This window comes from Pongo pygmaeus, chromosome 11 (genome assembly GCF_028885625.2).
Source record: "Pongo pygmaeus isolate AG05252 chromosome 11, NHGRI_mPonPyg2-v2.0_pri, whole genome shotgun sequence".
NCBI classification, from domain to species: domain Eukaryota; kingdom Metazoa; phylum Chordata; class Mammalia; order Primates; family Hominidae; genus Pongo; species Pongo pygmaeus.
Window position 1 is genome coordinate 98,092,510 of NC_072384.2, and position 21,549 is coordinate 98,114,058.

The 21,549-nt window shown below is 35.3% G+C and overlaps 1 protein-coding gene across 3 annotated transcripts in view; it reads left to right on the forward strand.

Annotated features, from left to right (window-relative positions):
- Positions 1-21,549, forward strand: part of PLCL1 (phospholipase C like 1 (inactive)) — a 356,308-nt gene that overhangs the window by 266,266 nt on the left and 68,493 nt on the right. For 2 of the 3 annotated variants that reach the window (XM_054477780.2, XM_063647788.1), the window contains exon 2: positions 17,117-19,591. In XM_054477780.2, coding sequence (XP_054333755.1) covers positions 17,117-19,591 — 2,475 coding nt within the window. Of the gene's footprint in view, positions 1-1,277; positions 1,317-17,116; positions 19,592-21,549 lie in introns of those variants that run through there. The other variant, XM_063647789.1, reaches the window with a different exon arrangement.

Here is a 21,549-nt window from a genome sequence, read left to right on the forward strand (position 1 = left end):
TATACTCGGAACTCTCATGCAATCACCAAGTGGTTACTCCATTAATTTGTATCTCCAAATCCATTCTCTAGCAGCTAGATATATTTTTTCTTTTGAAAATGTAAGAACTTTCACTTCTTTGCCTTAAAACCTCCATAGAATAAATTCCAGATTTATAAAAAATGGCTTTTACAGCCCCCTGCCACAGCTTCATTTCATTTCCTCCCTCCTCTCCTATGCATTTGCTGTAGGGGCCTGTGTTAGTGGAGTCTCCTCAGGTTCTTCCCGTGCTGTTTCTTCTGCATGGCATATTTTTCCCACACTATTTGCCTGGCAATTTGCCTAGCTTGTGTTAGTTCCTCAGGGGATGCGTAGTACCCTACTGCAGTCTAAATTAGTTCCCCTCTACCTAAAATACTCCATATTTTCTTTCAGAGCAGTTCTTATCATTTTAAATTACATGTTTGTGTGATTATCCTTTAATATATCTTTCTCCTACAGGTGCCATTACAGTACATGCACTATATATCCAGCTCAGTGCCTGGCACTAAATTGGGACTCCATAAATATATGTTGAAGAACTTCAAATATTCCAAAATATGAAGAATTTTCCATACCATGTCCTCTTTTTTGTGGCCCTCTTTTTTTTTTTTTTAGAGACGGAGTTTTGCTCTCGTCACCCAGGCTGGAGAGCAATGGCTCAATCTCGGCTCACTGCAACCTCCGCCTCCCAGATTCAAGTGATTCTCCTGCCTCAGCCTCCTGAGTAGCTGGGATTATAGGCGTGCGCCACCACACTCAGCTAATTTTTGTATTTTTAGTAGAGACAGGGTTTCACCATGTTGTCCAGGCTGGTCTCGAACTCCTAACCTCAGGTGATCCACCTGCCTCGGCCTCACAAAGTGTTGAGATTACAGGTGTGAGCCACCACACCTGGCCTTTGTGGCCCTCTTTTTGAGGAGCATTTTTGCCAAGTAATATAGCACTGTTGGGAAGAGATAATTAGTGTAAGTAACAGTTCTTTTTATTCAACATTCAGTGAGGGAAAATATCAATAATGGTAAAACTTGTATTCCTTCCCATAGTGAAGGGTGAGAAAATATACTGGGAACTAGAAAAATATAGTAGTAAAATGCAGAGGTAGTATAAACTTAAAGGAAAAAAATTTCACCAGGACTAGAAATACCTGGGTTTGGCATCTGACTCTGCCACTGATTTATGTTTTTGGCATGTTGTTCAGTCTCCTGTGTCTTACATTTTCTCATCTCAAATCTTCAGAGATCTCAACAGAAAACAAATGTGGAAACCCTTTGAAAAAATTAAAACTTCTTGGAAAGGTGAGATGCTCTTACCCTCCTTATTTTGATTTTCATTTTTGAACATAAAGTGGTTTTACTTGGAAGTTCTTAAAGTAATAATGAACACAGTCATTCTCATAGATAAGACTAGCTGTCACTTTCTCTCAATTCATGCAAGTGTTGTTAAGAAACCACCTAGGGATGATAATATGAAATTAAGTGTAGTGAATTCATTATGGATTGCCTTTCTCACTTTTTACAAGGTTTCCTGATAGCAAAGCTAATAAAGTATAAATATGTTGAGGTGTCAAGTCTTTTTTTTTAAGAGATTAATTAGAGCTCAGTCCCTAAGCTATTTGTAAATTACTATACTTTTTCATTGTAAAGTGTTTAGTGGAAATGCTGTTTTAATAAAATGATTATAGATTATAAATGGTTTCATTAAGTACTTTATTTCCCTGTCACCATACCAGTTCTACAGAAATAAATGACTTTAACGTTCTTTTTGCTGATAATTTAAATGAGATCTAAAAGATGAAACATTATTTTGAAACAAATTTAATTTAATTGACCCTGCATGGCTTGGAATCTTTGCTGCCCATGATCCTTTTGTGATTAAATACTAAAGAAGAAAGTGTAATGTGAATATTTTTCTTTTATTTCTACATCATGAGATTCACACTTCCTAAGGTGAAATATCTTATTCTTTTCAGAGAATATTAGTAGATGTACTAGAAATTTATCCTCTCAGGGGTTGTGCTGGTCAGTTTCATCAACAAATGGAATTCAAGATCCCTTAGTAGAACGAACGAACTTATGTAACAACCATACCCTACACACAATTCAAATGTGTGTTAAATATCTTTGTGTTCAGACAAATTGATAGCCTAGAGATCAGTATGTGCTAGCTTATAGTCCTGCAAACAAGTGTGATGTTTATTCCATTTAAAAATTGCCGCTGAGGCGGGCTCGTGCCTATAATCCCAGCACTTTGGGAGGCCAAGGCGGGCGGATCATCTGAGGTCAGGAGTTCAAGACCAGCGTGAACAACATGGAGAAACCTCATCTCTACTAAAAATACAAAAAATTAGCCAGGCGTGGTGGCAGGCGCCTGTAGTTCCAGCTACCCAGGAGGCTGAGGCAGGAGAATGGCGTGAACCCAGGAGGCGGAGGTTGCAGTGAGCTGAGGTTGCACCACTGTACTCCAGCTTGGGCGACAGAGTGAGACTCTGTCTCAAATAAAATAAAATTAAATTAAATTAAAATAAAAAAATAAAAAAAATTGCCTAGATAAGCAAACATAACTATCTCAAATTTCATAAGATTTTGTAAACTTCTCTCAGTGCCAAGAAAGTAAGCCACCTGGCAGTTTTTTTTTTTTTTTTTTTAAGTGAACCAACACACAAGGATATGCACCAGAGCTGCGCACAGTGGCTCATGCCTGTAATCCCAGCACTTTGGGAGTCTGAGGCGGGAGGATCACTTGAGCCCAGGAGTTTGAAAACAGCTTGGACAACATGGCAAGACCCTGTCTCTACAGAGATAAAGAAACAGCCTGGAGTGGTGGTGCATGCCTATACTCTCAGCCACTTGGGAGGCTGAGGCGAGAGGATTGCTTGAGCCCAGGATTTCATGGCTGCAGTGAGCCATGATCCCACCATTGCACCCCAGCCTGAGTGACAGAGCAAGACCCTGACCAAAATAAAACATATGCACCAGAATTGAGTGTTAATATTTCACCTGAATTTGGCTCAGATTTACATGGGCTATGAGAGCATTTTTTATTTTAGTTACCATTTCTTATTACTTATAATTATATTCTCATTCTGCAGATATTCTCAGGAGGCAATAAGCCTGGTGGTAATTGAGCAGATTTAGTTTTTTGAAAAAATATATTGACAACTATATTTTTCCTGAGAGTGTAAAAATGATTCAGAAAATATCTGCTATTTTAAGTAACATTTTGGGTGAAATATTGCATTCATTAGTTGAATGTCCTGAGATTTCACATGTTAAATGTAGAGTTAAGTACAATTAGTAGAAGAGTGTTTTAAGTGGCGGAGATGGGCAGAAATTATTTTGTGGAGTGAGATTAGTTGAGTTCAGATAAGGACCCTCTATTAAAGAAGAAATAAAGGAATGTGGATTAGAAGACAATGAAAGACTTTTTGGTGAACTAATGTATACTTTCTGAAGATTTGGGAGTGTATTGGGGGGCGGAATGCAAAGGCAAATTTGTAGTTACATATCTAGACACGAAAATAGAGGGATAGGCCAAGTTCACCTGATGGAGAGCTTTTAAGGCTACATTCTATATTTGATGATTGTGGTTGAAATTTTATAATTATTAATAGTATGTATGCTCTGAAAGGTAAAAGACCTTGTAACCTATATGGAATTCTTACTGAGCCCAATACTTTGGGATATACTTAAATCTTAATTCAATATAGCAGATTTGAATCTTATTATCAGTGGAGTGCATTTAATTGAAATCAAATTGATTTAAACATCTAGTAAGGAATTCTCAAGTTTAACCTTCTTTTCCTCCTCTGGGAACATTCATATACTTACATCTACTCTCAAACCTTAGAGGTAGAAAAAATTTGATTTAAGAGAAGATATACATTTTCATTCAAATTGGTTGTTTAAATATTTATGAGACTAATTTTCCAGATACATTATAAAACTGAATTGTGCTTTGGACATTCTTTTCACCATAGCTAACTAATATTAGTAGTTCTAAAATGTTTAAGATACTAAAATAATTTCCAAATCAGAGGTCTGACATGATATTTAAGGGCTATTTTTACATATTGTATTAGAAGTGCATTGACCATTCCCAAGAATAATAAATATTTCAAAAATTGTATTTAACTAAAATAACACCAGTGTAATTATTTTAATAAAAATAATTTCAAAAGAGCCCTTGAACTCCTGGGCTCTTTGAAATTTTAACCATTTTAGTTATGACTCAAAAAAGCTTAAAAAAGATGGATATCATTAATCTCTACAAAGTGTATCTATCCTTCTGATAATTCATGAGGTAATTATAGGACTAATGCTTTCTAATTGTCTTTAATATGGAAATATCTTTAATATGTTTTCTCATAGTATATGCTAATATGTTAATTTTAAATAATTTGAGCAATACAGAGAAAGAAAATTCCATAATTTTGCTCCCTTTTTCTAGAGATAACCACTATCACCAATTGGAATATATTCTTCCAGACTTGTCATAGGTAAATGGTAAGCTCTCAAGCTCTCATATTATACTATAAGTACTCTTCTGTTACCTGCTTTTTAAGTATACACACACACACACACACACACACACACAATGCATTTTAAGATTTATAGGTCTGCGTCACCCATTATATGGGCTGTATAGAATCCTGTTACATGAAATGTACCATAATTTATTTTGCCAGTCCTTGGAATGGATGTTTAGTTTATTAGTTTATACTTACTTTTTAAAATATCAGCAGCGTGGCAGTGAACCACCTCTTACTTATATCTTTGCCCATTTACTCAAGTATTTCCTTCAGATTTCTTTAAATGCCTAAAAATTAAATTGCTGGATCAAAGTAGATGCATCTTTAATGTTTTAAAACATATTATTACATTACCTTCCAGAAAAGTTGTACAAGTTTATATTCAATGTACTGTTGTATAAAAATTTCCATTTCCCTACCTTTAGTAATCTGATAGGCAAAAATAGTCATTTTATTTGTCTATACCTTTGTAAATATATATATATATACATAATGTATAATTATTTGAGCATCTTTTTATACATTCTGTAAACAGTTATATAATTTTGTGAATTTGTCTTTTCCAAAATTTGCTTGTGAACAATTTTTATAAATTAAGAAACACATAGCAAATATTTCCAGTTTGAATTTTTTAAAAAATATCAATACAGTTTTAAGTTTCTATATGGTCAAATCTATCAATCTTTTCCTCTATGCTTTCTGGTCTTAATATATTTGTTAAGAAAAGGTCTTCTTCACCCAAAACTATACAAATATACTCTTATAGTTTTTCCTAGCATTTCTGTGTTTTATTTAATCTTTAATCTATTTAAAATTATTTTTTGTCTGACATGAAGCAGAAATCTAGCTTTTTTGTTCAAATGAATACTCAATTTGTTAACACTAATAATTGAATAATATATTGTTTCCTTTGTTATTTACAATGCCTCTTACAACTGCATCCATTGAAACTATCCCACTGGGCTTTTCATTACAATTTTATTGTATTTGTCTGCTAACTAGTGAAAAATTTGAATTTTGCCAGTAGGATATTTTTGGTAATTTTTAATATTTTTATTTATTTAATTTTTCCTTTTAAGTGAAATAAAATTATAAAAGTTTTGCACATATCTTGTTAAATTTATTCTTGACTTGTTTATAATCTTAATTACTAATTTGAATGGGATTCCTCTCACCCCCACTCACTCCTTCCATTATGTTTAGAAACAGGTTGGCATATAAGGCAGCTATTAATTTTTCTATATTTATATTATATTTTGCCACTATCACTTTTACTGGTTCTAATAAGTTTTTCATTTGATCTTTTGGGATTTTCTAGGTAAATAGTTATATTTTCTGCAAGTAATAATGATCTGTCACTTTCTTTACAATATTTTACACTTAACTTCTTATCTTTACCTTATTGCTTTGGCTTAACTATCCAAAATTATATTAAAATATAAAGTAAATAAATAGTAGGCTTTTTTGTTTTGTTTGCTTTTTGATTTTCATGAGAATGCTTCTAAATCTTCAGCAGTTGGTAAAATGTTTCCTCTAGGATTCTGAAATGGTTTTCATTATGTTAAGGAAGTTTTCTTCTCTTCTCAGTTTACTGAGTTTTGTTGTGAATTGATACTGTATTTTGTCAGATGTCTTTGGGGTAGTTTTAGTTATGAACAATTGTTTTTCTCTTTTAACCTATTTACTTATTGAATTACATTGATGGACTGTCTCATGTTGACTCATTCCTACATTCCTGGAATAAATCTGACTTTTTGAAGAATATATTTCTTTAATACATTGCCATATCTTACTTGTTTTCATAAAAAGATCTATAATTCACTTCTCTGGAATTTTATCAGATTGTGGTCTATGTTTTACAAAGTACTTTAGCATGGTTTATTTCCTTTTTTCCTTGACACAGCCCTATGAATCAGGCTAGGAATTATATTTTTTTGACGAATAAAAATTATAGACATAGAAATTTACTTTGCAAAAAGTCATGCAAGTAGGTGGTGATGGTGAGTAAAATTTATTAATCTCTAATCCAATACTTTGGTTTGGAGAGAAGGAATTTAATTAGTTCAGTAATTTCTATCAGTACGATATTTATGGACTTTGAGTTTTATTATCTCAAATAAAAACTATGCTTACGTAGTTTTCTTTTACATTTTTCTAAGTTAAGAGAATGAATTTGTTTCCATTTTGACCATGGAGCCTTCACTGGGTATGAATGGGGATGAGGGAGAGTTCACCCTAAAGGAGTCCCTGAGCCGAGAATACTCATTCTCTGATATCTGCCATCTGTTCCTTGAACATGAGCAGATGCTGATGTTCAGTTAATCAGAGGTAATGCAATAAGGATTAAAGTGTTAGATAGTTCTAACCCATTCCGGAAGTTATGGGTAAAACTTAAAACCTTTAATCAGATTCATCTTGATGTTGAAGCCAAGTTGGCTATTTGAGCCAAAGGTTCTATATCTCTATGATAGCTAGTCCCAAAGGGCATATTCTATTATTGTCTTAAGAGAAAACATATTAAGGATGTGTTTGCACATAACATTGGGTCAAGATAATTGACATTCTATTTTATATGTGGTTCAGAGATCTGTCTTATGGAAAACTCAGAGATTGCTTTCAGGGGTTTGTTGCAAAAGAAATATTCAATTAGGCAGTTTAAAATAAGTTAAATGCCAGTTTTACAATACAGACTTAATACAAATGCAAACAGGAGTCCATTTGTTGATATATACACCAATTTATTAAATGGTAGAATAGACTGCTCCAAATCTAGAGAAAGATCAGTTTAGACTATTAATGTATTATTTCTTAAGTTTGAATATAATTCGGTTTTTTAAAAATTGAAATTGAAATTTAGTCTTCTTGTCCCAAGTGACATACATTTGTAAGTTTTTAAAAAGTAAATTCACTGTTTTTAGATCTTCTACAGAATATTTTTTGTAATGAAAAACCTACATGTGTATATTACTGTACAGTACAATAGAACTGATTTCATTTCTAAGAAATACCACTAGTAGTTATATATTTTATATGTCATTGAGTTGAATTTGTAAGTGATGCATATAACCTGGAGTTTTGTCCTTACCAAATGTTGCACAGAAAACCATAAATTCCTGGAAGTTGACTATTTTTCAAACTATTTCATTAATGAAAATTTGTGCTCTGAAGAAAGGCTGATTATGTCTCTTATTTCCACTTAAGCTGGTATAACTGTAAATGATTTTCTTATTTTTATAAATCACATCTGTTCTAAAACTCAGCTCCAATAACACTCTATGATAATAAATGGCAAAACTCACATAATATTGAAGCACATTGGGTATTTCCTTTTCAGTTTTAAATATGCTAATTCAAATTTAGATGACTAAAGAATATATTTGGACTCCAAAGTGACTAAAATCAATGAAAATAATATATTGGTGTGTCATAGTTGAGGGTAAATGTTACCATTAAAAACTGAAAAGTCGAGAATGGTGTGAACCCAGGAGGCGGAGCTTGCAGTGAGCCGAGATCGCGCCACTGCACTCCAGCCTGAGCGACAGAGCAAGACTCCATCTCAAAAAAACAAAACAAACAAAACAAAAAAAACTGAAAAGTCACAATGAAGGAAAAACGATTCTGTGAACTCACTACATAGGACACAAAGAGAGGTGGGAAATTTTGTCAGGAATGTTCGTGACATGAACTCTATTTAATAATGTTTTATTCTTGTTGATATTTTAATTTTTCAGATTAAGAATTTTAAGTAAATGTGCAACATTAATTAGAATAAAATATAAAAGTATGCGTCTCTTTGAAAGCCTACCTAATTACATATAATTTTCTGATGAATGCCCTAATTAAGCATCAAGTTGTATGTTTATACCTGTGAAATAATTGGAGCATTACATTTAATCTTTATAACAATACATTGAAAGAGATGTATTAGCCGTGTAGGTATTAAAAGTATACATTTAGCTAGCCTTCATCATTGACTTTCCTTTTAAAGGGACATGACATCCTGTTTTCCATCAAGAGAACGTCGAATTAATCCTCACCAGAAACAACAGTCACTGCTGGCATAAGCTCCGCCAGGATTCCTGGGCCCTGCTGTGCAGGGGTCTCCTGAGGAAGGATAGACTCATATCTCAGTCTCCAAGCCCACTTGGTTCTTGGCACCTCTGCTAAGAGTTGCGCAGGCTACCTATTAATTTTAAATGTATTGTTTTTGAGTGTGAGGCAGACATCTGTCTTAGAGGAACAGGACTGATAGCCGCAAGTCGTTCCTCAGAGGCCGCTGAATAAATCATCAGATGAACTTTATTGCTGTCACTCTCATTTTGTTCAAATTGACGCAGCTAAAGCACAGTATTAACAAAACTACGCATTGCATGCAGCAGTGGGATTAGTGAAAAGGACCATGTTGTTGACTAGAAAAATGGAAGTTCACGTATCTCATAACTGTATACGAAGCAGTGGACTGGGAAGGATACAAGAGGAGATTGACAAGATTAAAATAAGAAACAAGGCCTTTACATGAAAGCAGCTGACACCACAAAGGACGTAGTACTTCTGTTTAATATGCATCATCAGCCTTTTATGCTCCTTTGTGGGCTTGGCTCATGAACATCTTTAATGTTATTTAAAGCTGTTTTTATTGTTTATTTAGAAGCATTCTTTATACATTTTGCTCTAATTATTAAATTTGATGATCTTTGTTCTTATTTACTGATTTAATTAGCTACAAAAATTCATACATTAAAATTTATTCCAGACAACATTAGTGTTGGGATTAATGATTTTTTAAAGAACAAATCACTTGTACAATGCATAGCCCAGAGTAGGGGTTCAGTCAATCTTTGTGTAAATGAAAGTTGTATTTGAAATAATCCATGGGATGTGTATAATAAGAATCATTCTTGCAGAAAAACCCTAACTGGATGGAAACAATGCAGAAGAGCTTGAGATAATCACTTTTATTTAGAGTGTCCCTTCTTAATGAGTTCTAATGAGCAAATGATTGCAGTGAGGTACAGCACAGTGGAAGCTTCTTCTGTTTAACAAAAACAAATCAATGGTACTAACTACCACTTTGAAATGGACTCTTTTTTTTTCTCTGCACTCTATCGCTAGCTTTGCCTGTTGAACATCAATTATTTTTGCTTCCAAGTGAAGAGAGTCATTTCAGAGAAGATGTGTAAAATTTAGAGGGTCACTGGCTGCCTATATTTTAATTAGTATCCCATCCCCACCACAGCATATATATCAGAGTGGGTTTCCTAAAGGAGATGGCTTTAGTGCGTTTTATTAAATGAATCACCTCTTATAAATAAAATTTAATGGTAAATTCAGACATAGAACTTAATTTGGCTAGAGAAATGTGCATGCATACACTTAGCATTGCCTTTAATTAATTCTGTTGACTTAGAAGATGGTGTAGACAATAAATGCTTTTTATATTGATCATAAAATAACTGTTCAGATCCTTACCAATAAGGGACCCACTAGGGAAGGCCAATGGTTTACTTGGGCTATGGTTGAGCTGCTTCTCAATAGTGGCTATTAGGACCTCCACTCCCACTGCATCACACAGTGACCCTGGGTAAGTCACATGGTGTTAACCATAAATAAGTGCATCACCTGTTTGTGTCTCTGCATTAAGTAACTGGAGTTGACCATGGAAATAAAACTTGGGAAAATTTAACGTGAAATTAATGGTATAATTCTACAGTTGCAGACTTCCCTTTTCTGAAACTTGAAGGCAGCAGATACAGTGATGATCCCATCTCCCCCACCATCTTGAATTTTGTGTGAACTGTTAGGCTTTGTGTATGGGTATGGGTTTTCTCCAGACCACTTAACTGCCAAACATGGATGTGATTTTGGGCATAGGCCCATTGGACAGGCAAAATGTATGCATCAGAAATGAATTCCATTCTGTGATCACAATCCAGGTTAGTGGAGCCAACAATTTTGAGGATACCCCTCTCCTGGATTTATTACTCTCTGCCTCTGCCTGTTGTTCAGTCTCATTTGGGGCCCCTCTATCTCACTTAGTATATGGTAGCCATCCTGGCTGTCTTTCCCACTGAAGGACTTTTGTTCCTTCCCTGGAACCCTTTACTCTCAGTCTTGTCTTGGCAGCAGTTTGGGTCTCATTTCGTTCTCTATCCTAGGCATCTTAAAAGGAACATAAGACATTCTCTTGCCCAAGTTAGCAGTAACTGCTTAGCTGCTGAATTCAGTAAGCTTATCTTCAGATCTTAATTCCCAGCACACTTCCTTTTAGTCTTGGCTTCTGTGGAAGCTCAGTCTCCTGGTTTTCTTACGCCTCAGCTCTTTTTTTCTTTTAGGTCTTCTCTCCTGCCTAGCCTCTAAATACTGGTGTTCCTCTGGGTTTAGCCCATCTCCAACTGCTTTTATTTAATAGGTGACTGTACTATGCTCAAGGTTCTGTTTATCCCTTTACAGGTATAACTTTCAACACTGAAACTGCAGCCCAGACTTCTCCCTGAAGGTTTGACTCATATATCCAACTTTCCATTGGACAACCTCACCTAGATGGCCCATAGTCATATAAAACCCACCATGGCCCAAAGTAAACTTAGTTTCCGCTTCAACTTCATTTCCCCTGATATTTCATACCTCATTTAGTAATATTTCCATTCACTTCTCACTCAAACCAAAAACCTAGAAGTCATCCTTTACTAAGTCAAGAAGTTGTTTTACCTCATGTTTCTTGATATTTCCTGCTCTTCTTCATCCTTTTTATTAGGAACCTACCTAATCCCTTCATCCTTTTTATTAGGAATCCTTTTTATTAGGATACCTTCCTAATCTACCTAATACCTTCATCCTTTTTATTAGGAATCTAGCTCAGGCCATCACTATCTCTTTATTGTAATGCTGAATGAAATAGTCATCTAATATACCGTCTTCAGTTTTGTCCATGTCAAATCCCTTTAGCACATATGCAGAGTGATATATCTAAGATAAAAATGAAACCTTATCAGTTTCCTCCAAACTCTGTAATGTGCTAGCCTTTATCACAGAGTAGGTACCTATTCTTGTTTGTCAAATGAATAAATGAAGAATAAGACCAGAGGCCTCTCAATATCCAAGGTTGGAGCTTATCTGGGTTCTAGATTGTATATTGTCTACCATCCTTTGAGAATGTCATGTATCAACCAAATTTTTGTTTCTCAGTTTTGCTTGGAACTTCACAAAACCAGAATGAATAGCATATTTTTATAGTGTATAGGTTGTATATAAGAACAGATAGGGTCCCTATGGTGAAAATCAAACCTATGTGCCTATATGCTTATCTTTTAGTATAATCTATTAAATTTTTATTAATAATTTCTTAAGAGAACTTTTCAAATATAAATCTTTCCCTTCCTTACACTATGTAGCTGGAGTTCAGTGTTATGAAACAAGGATTCCTTTTCATCACAGTTTGACAACTGGTGTTTTGATTTCTAGTCTTTAGAGTTGTGTAAATTTGTTCTAACAAAGAATCATTTTAGAACTGTTTGCTTAAAAACAACTTGCCAAAACACCAAAAGGTATATGTGATGATATAATTAGATGTTTAAATAAGCTCATGAGGTCAAAGGCAGGGAAGCTTGGGCTTGGTATTTCCTTTGCTCACTTTTAAATTTTTGTACAGTGCTTCAGTGTACATTTTTTTCCCTGTGTGTTAAAATATACATAACATAAAAGTTACAATTTAACCATTTTTAAGTGTGTAAGTACACTTAAGTACATAACCATTTCTAAGTGTATAAGCATTAGGTACATTCACATTTTCTGTGCAATTTCAGTATACTTTTTCCTGAAATTATATTGAAATAATTCAATATTTTTATGATTGAGATCCAAAACCTGCATTGAATAAGTAGAGTTTTTGGGGGCTTATCAATGTGTTTTGAAGAAAAATGATTTTTTTTTTTTATTTTGGTTAAGGAGCTTGCATTATATCCAATCTTATTGGGCTTAGGGAAAGCAAATGTCAATGGGAATTTATGGAAATGTTTATTAATTTGGCTTATCTGAACTTTGTTTCCAATTTTAGTTTAATAAAATTATTAAATATTTTAATACAGTTATTAAAAATATTAAATATTTAGGAAGCTGAAAATATTTTACTGTTGTGAAGAGTCTCATTTAATCATGATTGGTATCCTGTTCCTAACAGTAGTAGATAAGCAACAGTGTTGTAGAAAATAATTTAAAAATTAAAAAGACATTTGGCCATTTTCCCCTTGTATTTTGAAATGATTTCTGAGTTTAGAAATCAGACCTTATAGCATAAGATTAGATAGAAATTATCTTTATGATATAAATACAATAGAAACAGTGCTCATAGATAAATCAGTCTTGTGTTGTTTTAACAAAAGAGTAAAGTATTTGTCTATTGCTTTACTAGTTCATGAGACTCTTCTTGATTCTGATGATTGAATCCTTTATAAGATATTGATTAATTTCAAAAGACAGTAGATCCAAAATGTGAAGTATTATTTAGAGATGTTCAGAGACCATATAAACCCAATTTTGTTTATTTTTTTAATTTAACTTATTTAAATGTGATTTCTTTGTTGAGAAATGATAATTTGGAGACTTATGCATAGAATGTTAGGAAGTAGAAAGGATTGAATCCAATGTCTCACTAATTATTGGACTCAACTACAATATGAGGTTAAGCTTTAATTTAGGGGACAGAGGCACGACAATGCACTATTTATCTTAATAAATTTAAGTCTTTTGTTGTAAGCTGCTCAAAGAGAGACTTTGGTTGTGCGGCAGGAGTTGGGTGGAAAGGGTATTGGTACTTCAGCCTCTTGCCTTCGTTCTCATGTGAGGAGAGTTAGCTTTGAAATAAGCTGAAAGACCTTGTAGTTTATGAAAATCTCCTGGAAAGATGTTATGGTCATTGGAATCAGTTCAATCATCTAATGAGCTAGACATTGGCTGGAGCACACCTGAACTGATAATAAACTTGATTTCTTTTGGAAAGTGCCAAAAGTACCCATCTTCCCAATACATACATAACATAAAATTTACCATTTAACCATTTTTAAGCATATAGTTGAATTGTGTTAAGAGAGAATTGACTCTCATTCAATCATCATCGTCATAATTATGTTTTGTATTTACCAAGATGGAAAACTGATACCCAACCTTCAACTTTTTCTAGTCTGTTTACCTTAAAATTCCTACTTTCTCACCACCAATCTGCCAAGATCTTCTTGAGGGAATACAGATGTAGGGGTGTAGGACTCTGGTGGTGGTAAAGCTTAGAAGGAGATTTGGAGTCATCCACCCTTCTCTCCGCTGAGGCACCATTTCCATCTCCCCTCCTCCCAACCTGTCAGAGCCAATAGCATGGCTATTGAAAGAACAGCGTGATTGCTCTCTGAATCCAGACATTTTCCTTTCCTGTGGCAGACCTGGAGAAATATCAGAGCCCTGAACCTTTTCCAGCGTATTTTGAATGTATGTAATCTTGGCTCTGTAGTCATCAGCAGACAAGATAATTATTTGTTCACACATGCTCTGGCCAAGTTTTAGCTCATTTGGAGACTTGGAATGACTTTGGATTCTGTCCTTTGTAAGATGACAACCTAAGAATCATATCTTTTTACTGGTTCCAAGTTTTAGGTGGGATTTTCATATAAGTTTTATAATCATGTAGGAATTATGGGTCAAAGCAAGAAATAAGCATTATGGGCAGGTGGATTCTTTTGCAGGCTAGAGGTAAAACATGTATTTCTTGAAGGCTTGTCATTCTAGGAGGGAATGTCTTGATTTAAGGAGATATGGCAGAGAAGAGCCTTGTAAGAGAAAGCTATTCGGACAAGAGTGGTTTTGTTCTTACAGATAAACAGTGGCTCAAGTCAGTAGCAGAGCGATAGACTGTGGAGAATGCTAGCGTAATATCATACTTGGGGTATAGGAACCATATACATTCATTTAGAGTAGCATTAATTTCCCATTTAATATTTGTTAGAAACTATTAGGGATTTTGTCACTCTGCTGACAACTATTCTATTTGGAACATGAACTGCTTATATAAAAATCATTTTTAATGTGAAAGCTCTCATTAGCTTAAAAGGCAAGTCAAATGGTTAGCTTTGAAAGCTGAGTCACAGTCTCATTTACCATCAGAATTCACAGTTTTCTTCTTAATTTTACTTGGTAGATTAATCCCATCTCAGCAATGCCATTAGGTGCCTGCCTTGATGGTGTGGAAAAATACACATAAACATCTGATATTTCTGAGCATTTGGGTTGTGACAAATTTAAATGTGTTCTAATAGAGCATCTGTGTATAAATAGCTAAAGATTTATAGATGTTTTTTAACTTAAGGATGAGGAAACTGACCACTATAGGATAATTAAAAACAGCAACTCTTTGTAAATGCAGGAGCTAAGTTGTTAAATGCCAGGGCACCAACAGGCAATATTCTGTAATCTAAATTGGGTAATTTATATCATTGTCACTTGAAGATCTGATATATATTAGAGTCAATGAATCATCCCACCAACATCTCATAACTAAAGCAAATTTTGTTTCCTTTTCATGGGTAGGGTTTTAGTCAACTGAATAATAAATTATCCTGTCTTTTCTGAATCATAAGATAGGCAGGCTTATATAGGCAGAACTGATGAAGTGAGGCCCCAGAGAAGATATTCTACCCTGTTTTATAATATTTCCAATGCAGGATACGGTCCAGACTACTTTGGCTGTACTTTTCAGTATTTGAAATAGTAATCTCATGTGGTTGTTTTAAAAATATTTTCAATTTATCACTGAAGATTTGTTTGAAATGTTTGGAAGTCAGGAATGAATTAACTTCTGTATAAACACCCAATATCCTGGTCAGTACCTACTCATAGTCCTACAGTTACTGGGTGTGAAAGGCAATGCTCCTCTTCCTTTGAAAAGCATAATATTTCAAGCGCTTACAGTTTATAGAGAACAGTCACACACATTTTCTCTTTTCAGTCTCACAATGACACTATGTTATATAAAAAGATTACTAATTCCTGTCAGAAATTAAGATTGAGAGAGGTTAAGTGACTCACTCAAGGTCATGTATTTAGGGAGTGGAATAATTGCAACTCAAGAACATGATAGCACGTGCCTGTAATCCCAGCTACTCGGGAGGCTGAGGCAGGCGAATTGCTTGAACTCGGGAGGCGGAGGTTGCATTGCACTGAAATCACGCCACTGCACTCCAGCCTGGGCGACAGAGCAAGATTCTGTCAAAAAAAAGAAAAAATATTATTTTTGCTCCAAGGACAAGGTACTTTGCACTCTACATTTTGCTGACTCTTTGGCATGCCTATAAAATTGGGCATGGTAAACGTGCATTACTACGCTTTTGGGAAATTTGTTCCTGGGGCAATCACATGAATTGGGCTGTGGTTGGGAGCATCATTAATTGAGTCTGTGGTCAGAACAGAGACTAGTATAAAGAAATACTCAGTTTAAGTGGCATCAGCCAGATATTCAGTGTAAATGAATTGGGAATGATAGACACAGTGGACAGTCCAAGACTGAAATGAAATCCATCATCTCATGAGTATTCAGGGGACTGGAACTATATTTTAGGAAGGACGATAGGTGAGAAGGCCTAGATACAATCAAGAAGGAAACAGCCTCAAAAAATAATAAACCTGCTTAAGATACCCTCTTCTAAATGGATGGAGTTTGATGACTGTTGGCCCTGTTGGTCAGGGAAGGGTGAAATGGGCTGAGGAAACTGGAATTCTATAACACTAAGGTCCAAGGACACTTCCAGAAATGGCATTTGCAAGGTGCAAGTGTTCCCTGTAAAATCTTCTGGCAAAGGGCTTTGAAATTTAACTTATATTGGAAGAACCTTAAAAAGTTAGTAGAGCCATTCATATTTCTGTTTGGTTTAAGCTGTGCCTGCTAATAACATTACACTGAAATGCAGGTGTGAATTCCTATAATGTTAAAATCAAATTGTTTACCTCAGTTTGAAAATTTGCTCAAATGAGAGTGATTGGCTATTGTTAGCTCTCAATTTGACTTTCAAGACACCTTGAAATAGCTTGAGGAAAAAAACGTGATTTCTAGTTAAGCTGTTCAGTTAAGCACTTTGTGGTACAAAGTATGTTAAGGTAAAACCTTTTATTTAAATCAACTTTAAGAAAACCTTTAAAAGGCTGCAAAGTATAAATGAGGAAACCTTTAAAAAAAATACAGCTTTATTTCTTTTACATATCTATTGGGAGTTGAGCCAGGTAGTTGAGGCACCAGCATGAGGTTCTTAAGAAATCTGCTTTAATGAACAAATCAGAGTGATTTGTACTTAATACTTGATTTTGTTTCAAAGGCCACACAGACATTTGAAAAACAAGTTTTTGCCTGAATCCTATAATTTCAGCTTTCTTAGCAATTTCTCTTTTCTGAAACAGTGAAAAGGTAAACTTTAGGCTAGCCTCTGTTTAAATAATCACAATATGTGAATTGAAGTTTGAGGAGTTCATAGAGTGTTACTGAATTTGTCTGTTTTCTAAAGGAAATTGATTCATTCTTTTCAAATTATTTTACAGGATCCTTCAAACCAAAAATGTGGTGGAAGAAAGAAAACCGTGTCTTTCAGCAGCATGCCATCAGAAAAGAAAATTAGCAGTGCAAATGACTGCATCAGCTTCATGCAAGCTGGCTGTGAGTTGAAGAAAGTCCGGCCAAATTCTCGCATTTACAACCGTTTTTTCACTCTGGACACAGACCTCCAAGCTCTTCGCTGGGAACCTTCAAAGAAAGACCTCGAGAAAGCCAAGCTTGATATTTCTGCCATAAAAGAGATCAGACTGGGGAAAAACACGGAAACATTTAGAAACAATGGCCTTGCTGACCAGATCTGTGAGGACTGTGCCTTTTCCATACTCCATGGGGAAAACTATGAGTCTCTGGACCTAGTTGCCAATTCAGCAGATGTGGCAAACATCTGGGTGTCTGGGTTACGGTACCTGGTTTCTCGAAGTAAGCAGCCTCTTGATTTTATGGAGGGCAACCAGAACACACCACGGTTCATGTGGTTGAAAACAGTGTTTGAAGCAGCAGATGTTGATGGGAATGGGATTATGTTGGAAGACACCTCTGTAGAGTTAATAAAACAACTCAACCCTACTCTGAAGGAAGCCAAGATCAGGTTAAAGTTTAAAGAAATCCAGAAGAGCAAGGAAAAACTAACCACCCGCGTGACCGAAGAGGAATTTTGTGAAGCTTTTTGTGAACTTTGCACCAGGCCAGAAGTGTATTTCTTACTTGTACAGATATCTAAAAACAAAGAATATTTGGATGCCAATGATCTCAGGCTCTTTTTAGAAGCTGAGCAAGGAGTCACCCATATCACCGAGGATATGTGCTTAGACATCATAAGGAGATACGAACTTTCTGAAGACGGACGTCAAAAAGGGTTTCTTGCAATTGATGGCTTTACCCAGTATTTATTGTCATCAGAATGTGACATTTTTGATCCTGAGCAAAAGAAGGTTGCCCAAGATATGACCCAGCCATTATCTCACTACTATATCAATGCCTCTCATAACACCTATCTAATAGAAGACCAGTTCAGGGGGCCAGCTGACATCAATGGGTACGTTAGAGCTTTGAAAATGGGCTGTCGAAGCATTGAACTCGATGTAAGTGATGGTTCAGATAATGAACCAATCCTTTGTAATCGAAATAACATGACAACCCATGTTTCCTTTCGAAGTGTCATAGAGGTAATAAATAAATTTGCCTTTGTTGCTTCTGAATACCCACTCATTCTTTGCTTGGGAAATCACTGCTCCTTGTCGCAGCAGAAGGTAATGGTTCAACAGATGAAAAAGGTCTTTGGCAATAAACTCTATACTGAAGCACCTTTGCCCTCAGAATCCTACCTCCCATCACCAGAAAAATTAAAAAGAATGATCATTGTGAAAGGAAAGAAGTTGCCTTCTGATCCAGATGTGTTAGAAGGAGAAGTAACAGATGAAGATGAAGAAGCTGAAATGTCTCGAAGGATGTCGGTAGATTACAATGGTGAGCAGAAACAAATCCGACTCTGTAGGGAGCTCTCTGACTTGGTATCTATTTGTAAATCTGTTCAGTACAGGGATTTTGAACTATCTATGAAAAGCCAAAACTATTGGGAAATGTGTTCATTTAGTGAAACAGAGGCCAGCCGCATTGCAAATGAGTACCCAGAGGATTTTGTTAATTATAATAAGAAGTTCTTATCAAGGATCTATCCAAGTGCCATGAGAATCGATTCCAGTAACTTGAATCCACAGGACTTTTGGAATTGTGGCTGTCAGATTGTAGCAATGAATTTTCAGACTCCGGGTCCAATGATGGACCTTCACACGGGCTGGTTTCTTCAAAACGGGGGATGTGGTTATGTTCTAAGGCCGTCTATCATGCGAGATGAAGTTTCTTACTTCAGTGCAAATACAAAGGGCATTCTACCTGGGGTGTCTCCTCTAGCTCTTCATATCAAGATCATCAGTGGTCAGAATTTCCCAAAGCCCAAGGGAGCTTGTGCCAAAGGGGATGTCATAGATCCCTATGTTTGTATAGAGATACACGGAATTCCAGCGGATTGTTCGGAACAAAGAACTAAAACTGTACAGCAAAACAGTGATAATCCTATTTTTGATGAAACTTTTGAGTTCCAAGTAAACCTACCTGAGCTGGCCATGATCCGTTTTGTTGTTCTGGATGATGACTACATTGGGGACGAGTTTATAGGGCAATATACGATACCATTTGAATGTTTGCAGCCTGGATATCGGCATGTTCCCCTGCGTTCTTTTGTGGGTGACATCATGGAGCACGTAACCCTTTTTGTCCACATAGCAATAACTAATCGAAGTGGAGGAGGAAAGGCACAAAAGCGCAGTCTTTCAGTGAGAATGGGGAAGAAAGTTCGGGAATATACCATGCTCAGGAATATCGGTCTTAAAACCATTGATGACACCTTTAAAATAGCAGTTCATCCATTACGAGAAGCCATAGATATGAGAGAAAATATGCAGGTAGGAGAAACATCTCACACTCTCCTTCCCTATGCCTGCTTATTCCTACCCTTCTAATGTTTTATTAATAATCTGATTTGCAAAAATTTATCAGAAAGATTGTTTAAGTCTGGGTGTGGTGACTCATGCCTGTAATCCCAGCACTTTGGGAGGCTGAGGCAGGTGGATCACTTGAGCCCAGGAGTTCGAGGCCAGCTTGGGAAACATGGTGAAACCCTGTATTTCTAAAAAACACGAAAGTTAGCCAGGTGTGGTGGTGAGCACGTGTAGTCCCAGCTACCCAGGAGGCTGACATGGGAGGATTACTTGAGCTTGGGAGGTCAATGATGCAGTAAGCTGTGATTGTACCAGTGCACTCCAGTCTGGGCAACAACAGAACAAGACCCTGTCTCAAAATAAAAAGAAAGGAAGATGTGTAAACCTGTGTACCATTGAACTAAGTGCAGTATTGTCTGTGATAACACAGATATATTTTATGTTTCTAACTGTGAATGCTAAGTTAAGTTTGGACTGAACTGAGATGTAGCAAAATGCTGTATATTAAATATCCTTAGTACAAAACTGAATCAATATATGGAAATGTGCATCTGAAACAATGGGAACAAAGTAGAATATACAATATATGTGTGTAATATATAAAAAATTTATACAAACATACACATACTAATTACCAGTGTATATATAACATATTTGCATATATGAACATGAAAGAGAATTTGAAGTGATATAAAACAAGCATAATGTTTATTAGGTTACTTTTTAGTTTTAAATTATGTATAATGACAGCAATAATAAATTACTCCCCACAAGAACAAGTAAAACTAAACAAAAAAAATCGGCACTCAAACTTGTTGAAAAATATTTAACCTTGTCTTAGAAATGTGGTTTAATTGAAAGAACATGGGTTCTTGATCAAATCTATCCCTGTGTGATCTTGAACAAATTATTTCAGGTCTCTGATCATCAATATTCTCCACATAAGGTAAGAAAAATAGTTACACTTATCGCAAGATTATTATTAGAGTAAAATTAGAGTATATGGAAATTGACTAGCCTCAACATTTAGAAATTCAATGTTAAGTTTTCTTTCCTTCATTAATGCTTATAATCAGACAGTGGTAAACTTAAAAAAATTACTTAATATACTTATTAGGCTAGTGTTATTGAGATGCAAACAATAACAGATATTCACCGAGTACCTGCAATGTGCAAAGTGGATATTATTCAATTCGCTTTATTTCTTTAGCTGATGTGTTTATAATAATCCTCACCAAAAATCCCTGTTTTCAAGATAGATAATAAATTTGAAAAGTTAATGCATTTCCTAAATATTGCAAGTTAACAAATAGCAATGTTAGCCTTTAAATCCAGGACCACCAGTATTTAATAGAACAACAGGGTGACTATAGTTAATAATAACTTGTACATTTTAGAGTAACTTAAAGAGTCTAATTGGATTGTTTGCAACTCAATGGATAAATGCTTGAGGGGATGCATACCCCACTCTTCATGATGTGCTTATTTCATATTGCATGCTTGTATCAAGACATTTCATGTACCTCAAATATATATACCTACTATGTACCTGCAAAAGTTAAAAATTAAAGAAAATAAATCCAGGATTGCCTAATACCAAAATCCATTACCATTATCATTCATGTGATGCAGAACCACAAACCCATGGCACAGTTAAATACTTGTGGTAGGTTACCTTAGCCACCATTTAAAAAATAGAGTCCAGGTTTGCTGGAGAGGATGTGGAGAAATAGGAACACTTTTACACTGTTGGTGGGACTGTAAACTAGTTCAACCATTGTGGAAGTCAGTGTGGCGATTCCTCAGGGATCTAGAACTAGAAATTCCATTTGACCCAGCCATCCCATTACTGGGTATATACCCAAAGGACTATAAATCATGCTGCTATAAAGACACATGCACACGTATGTTTATTGCGGCAT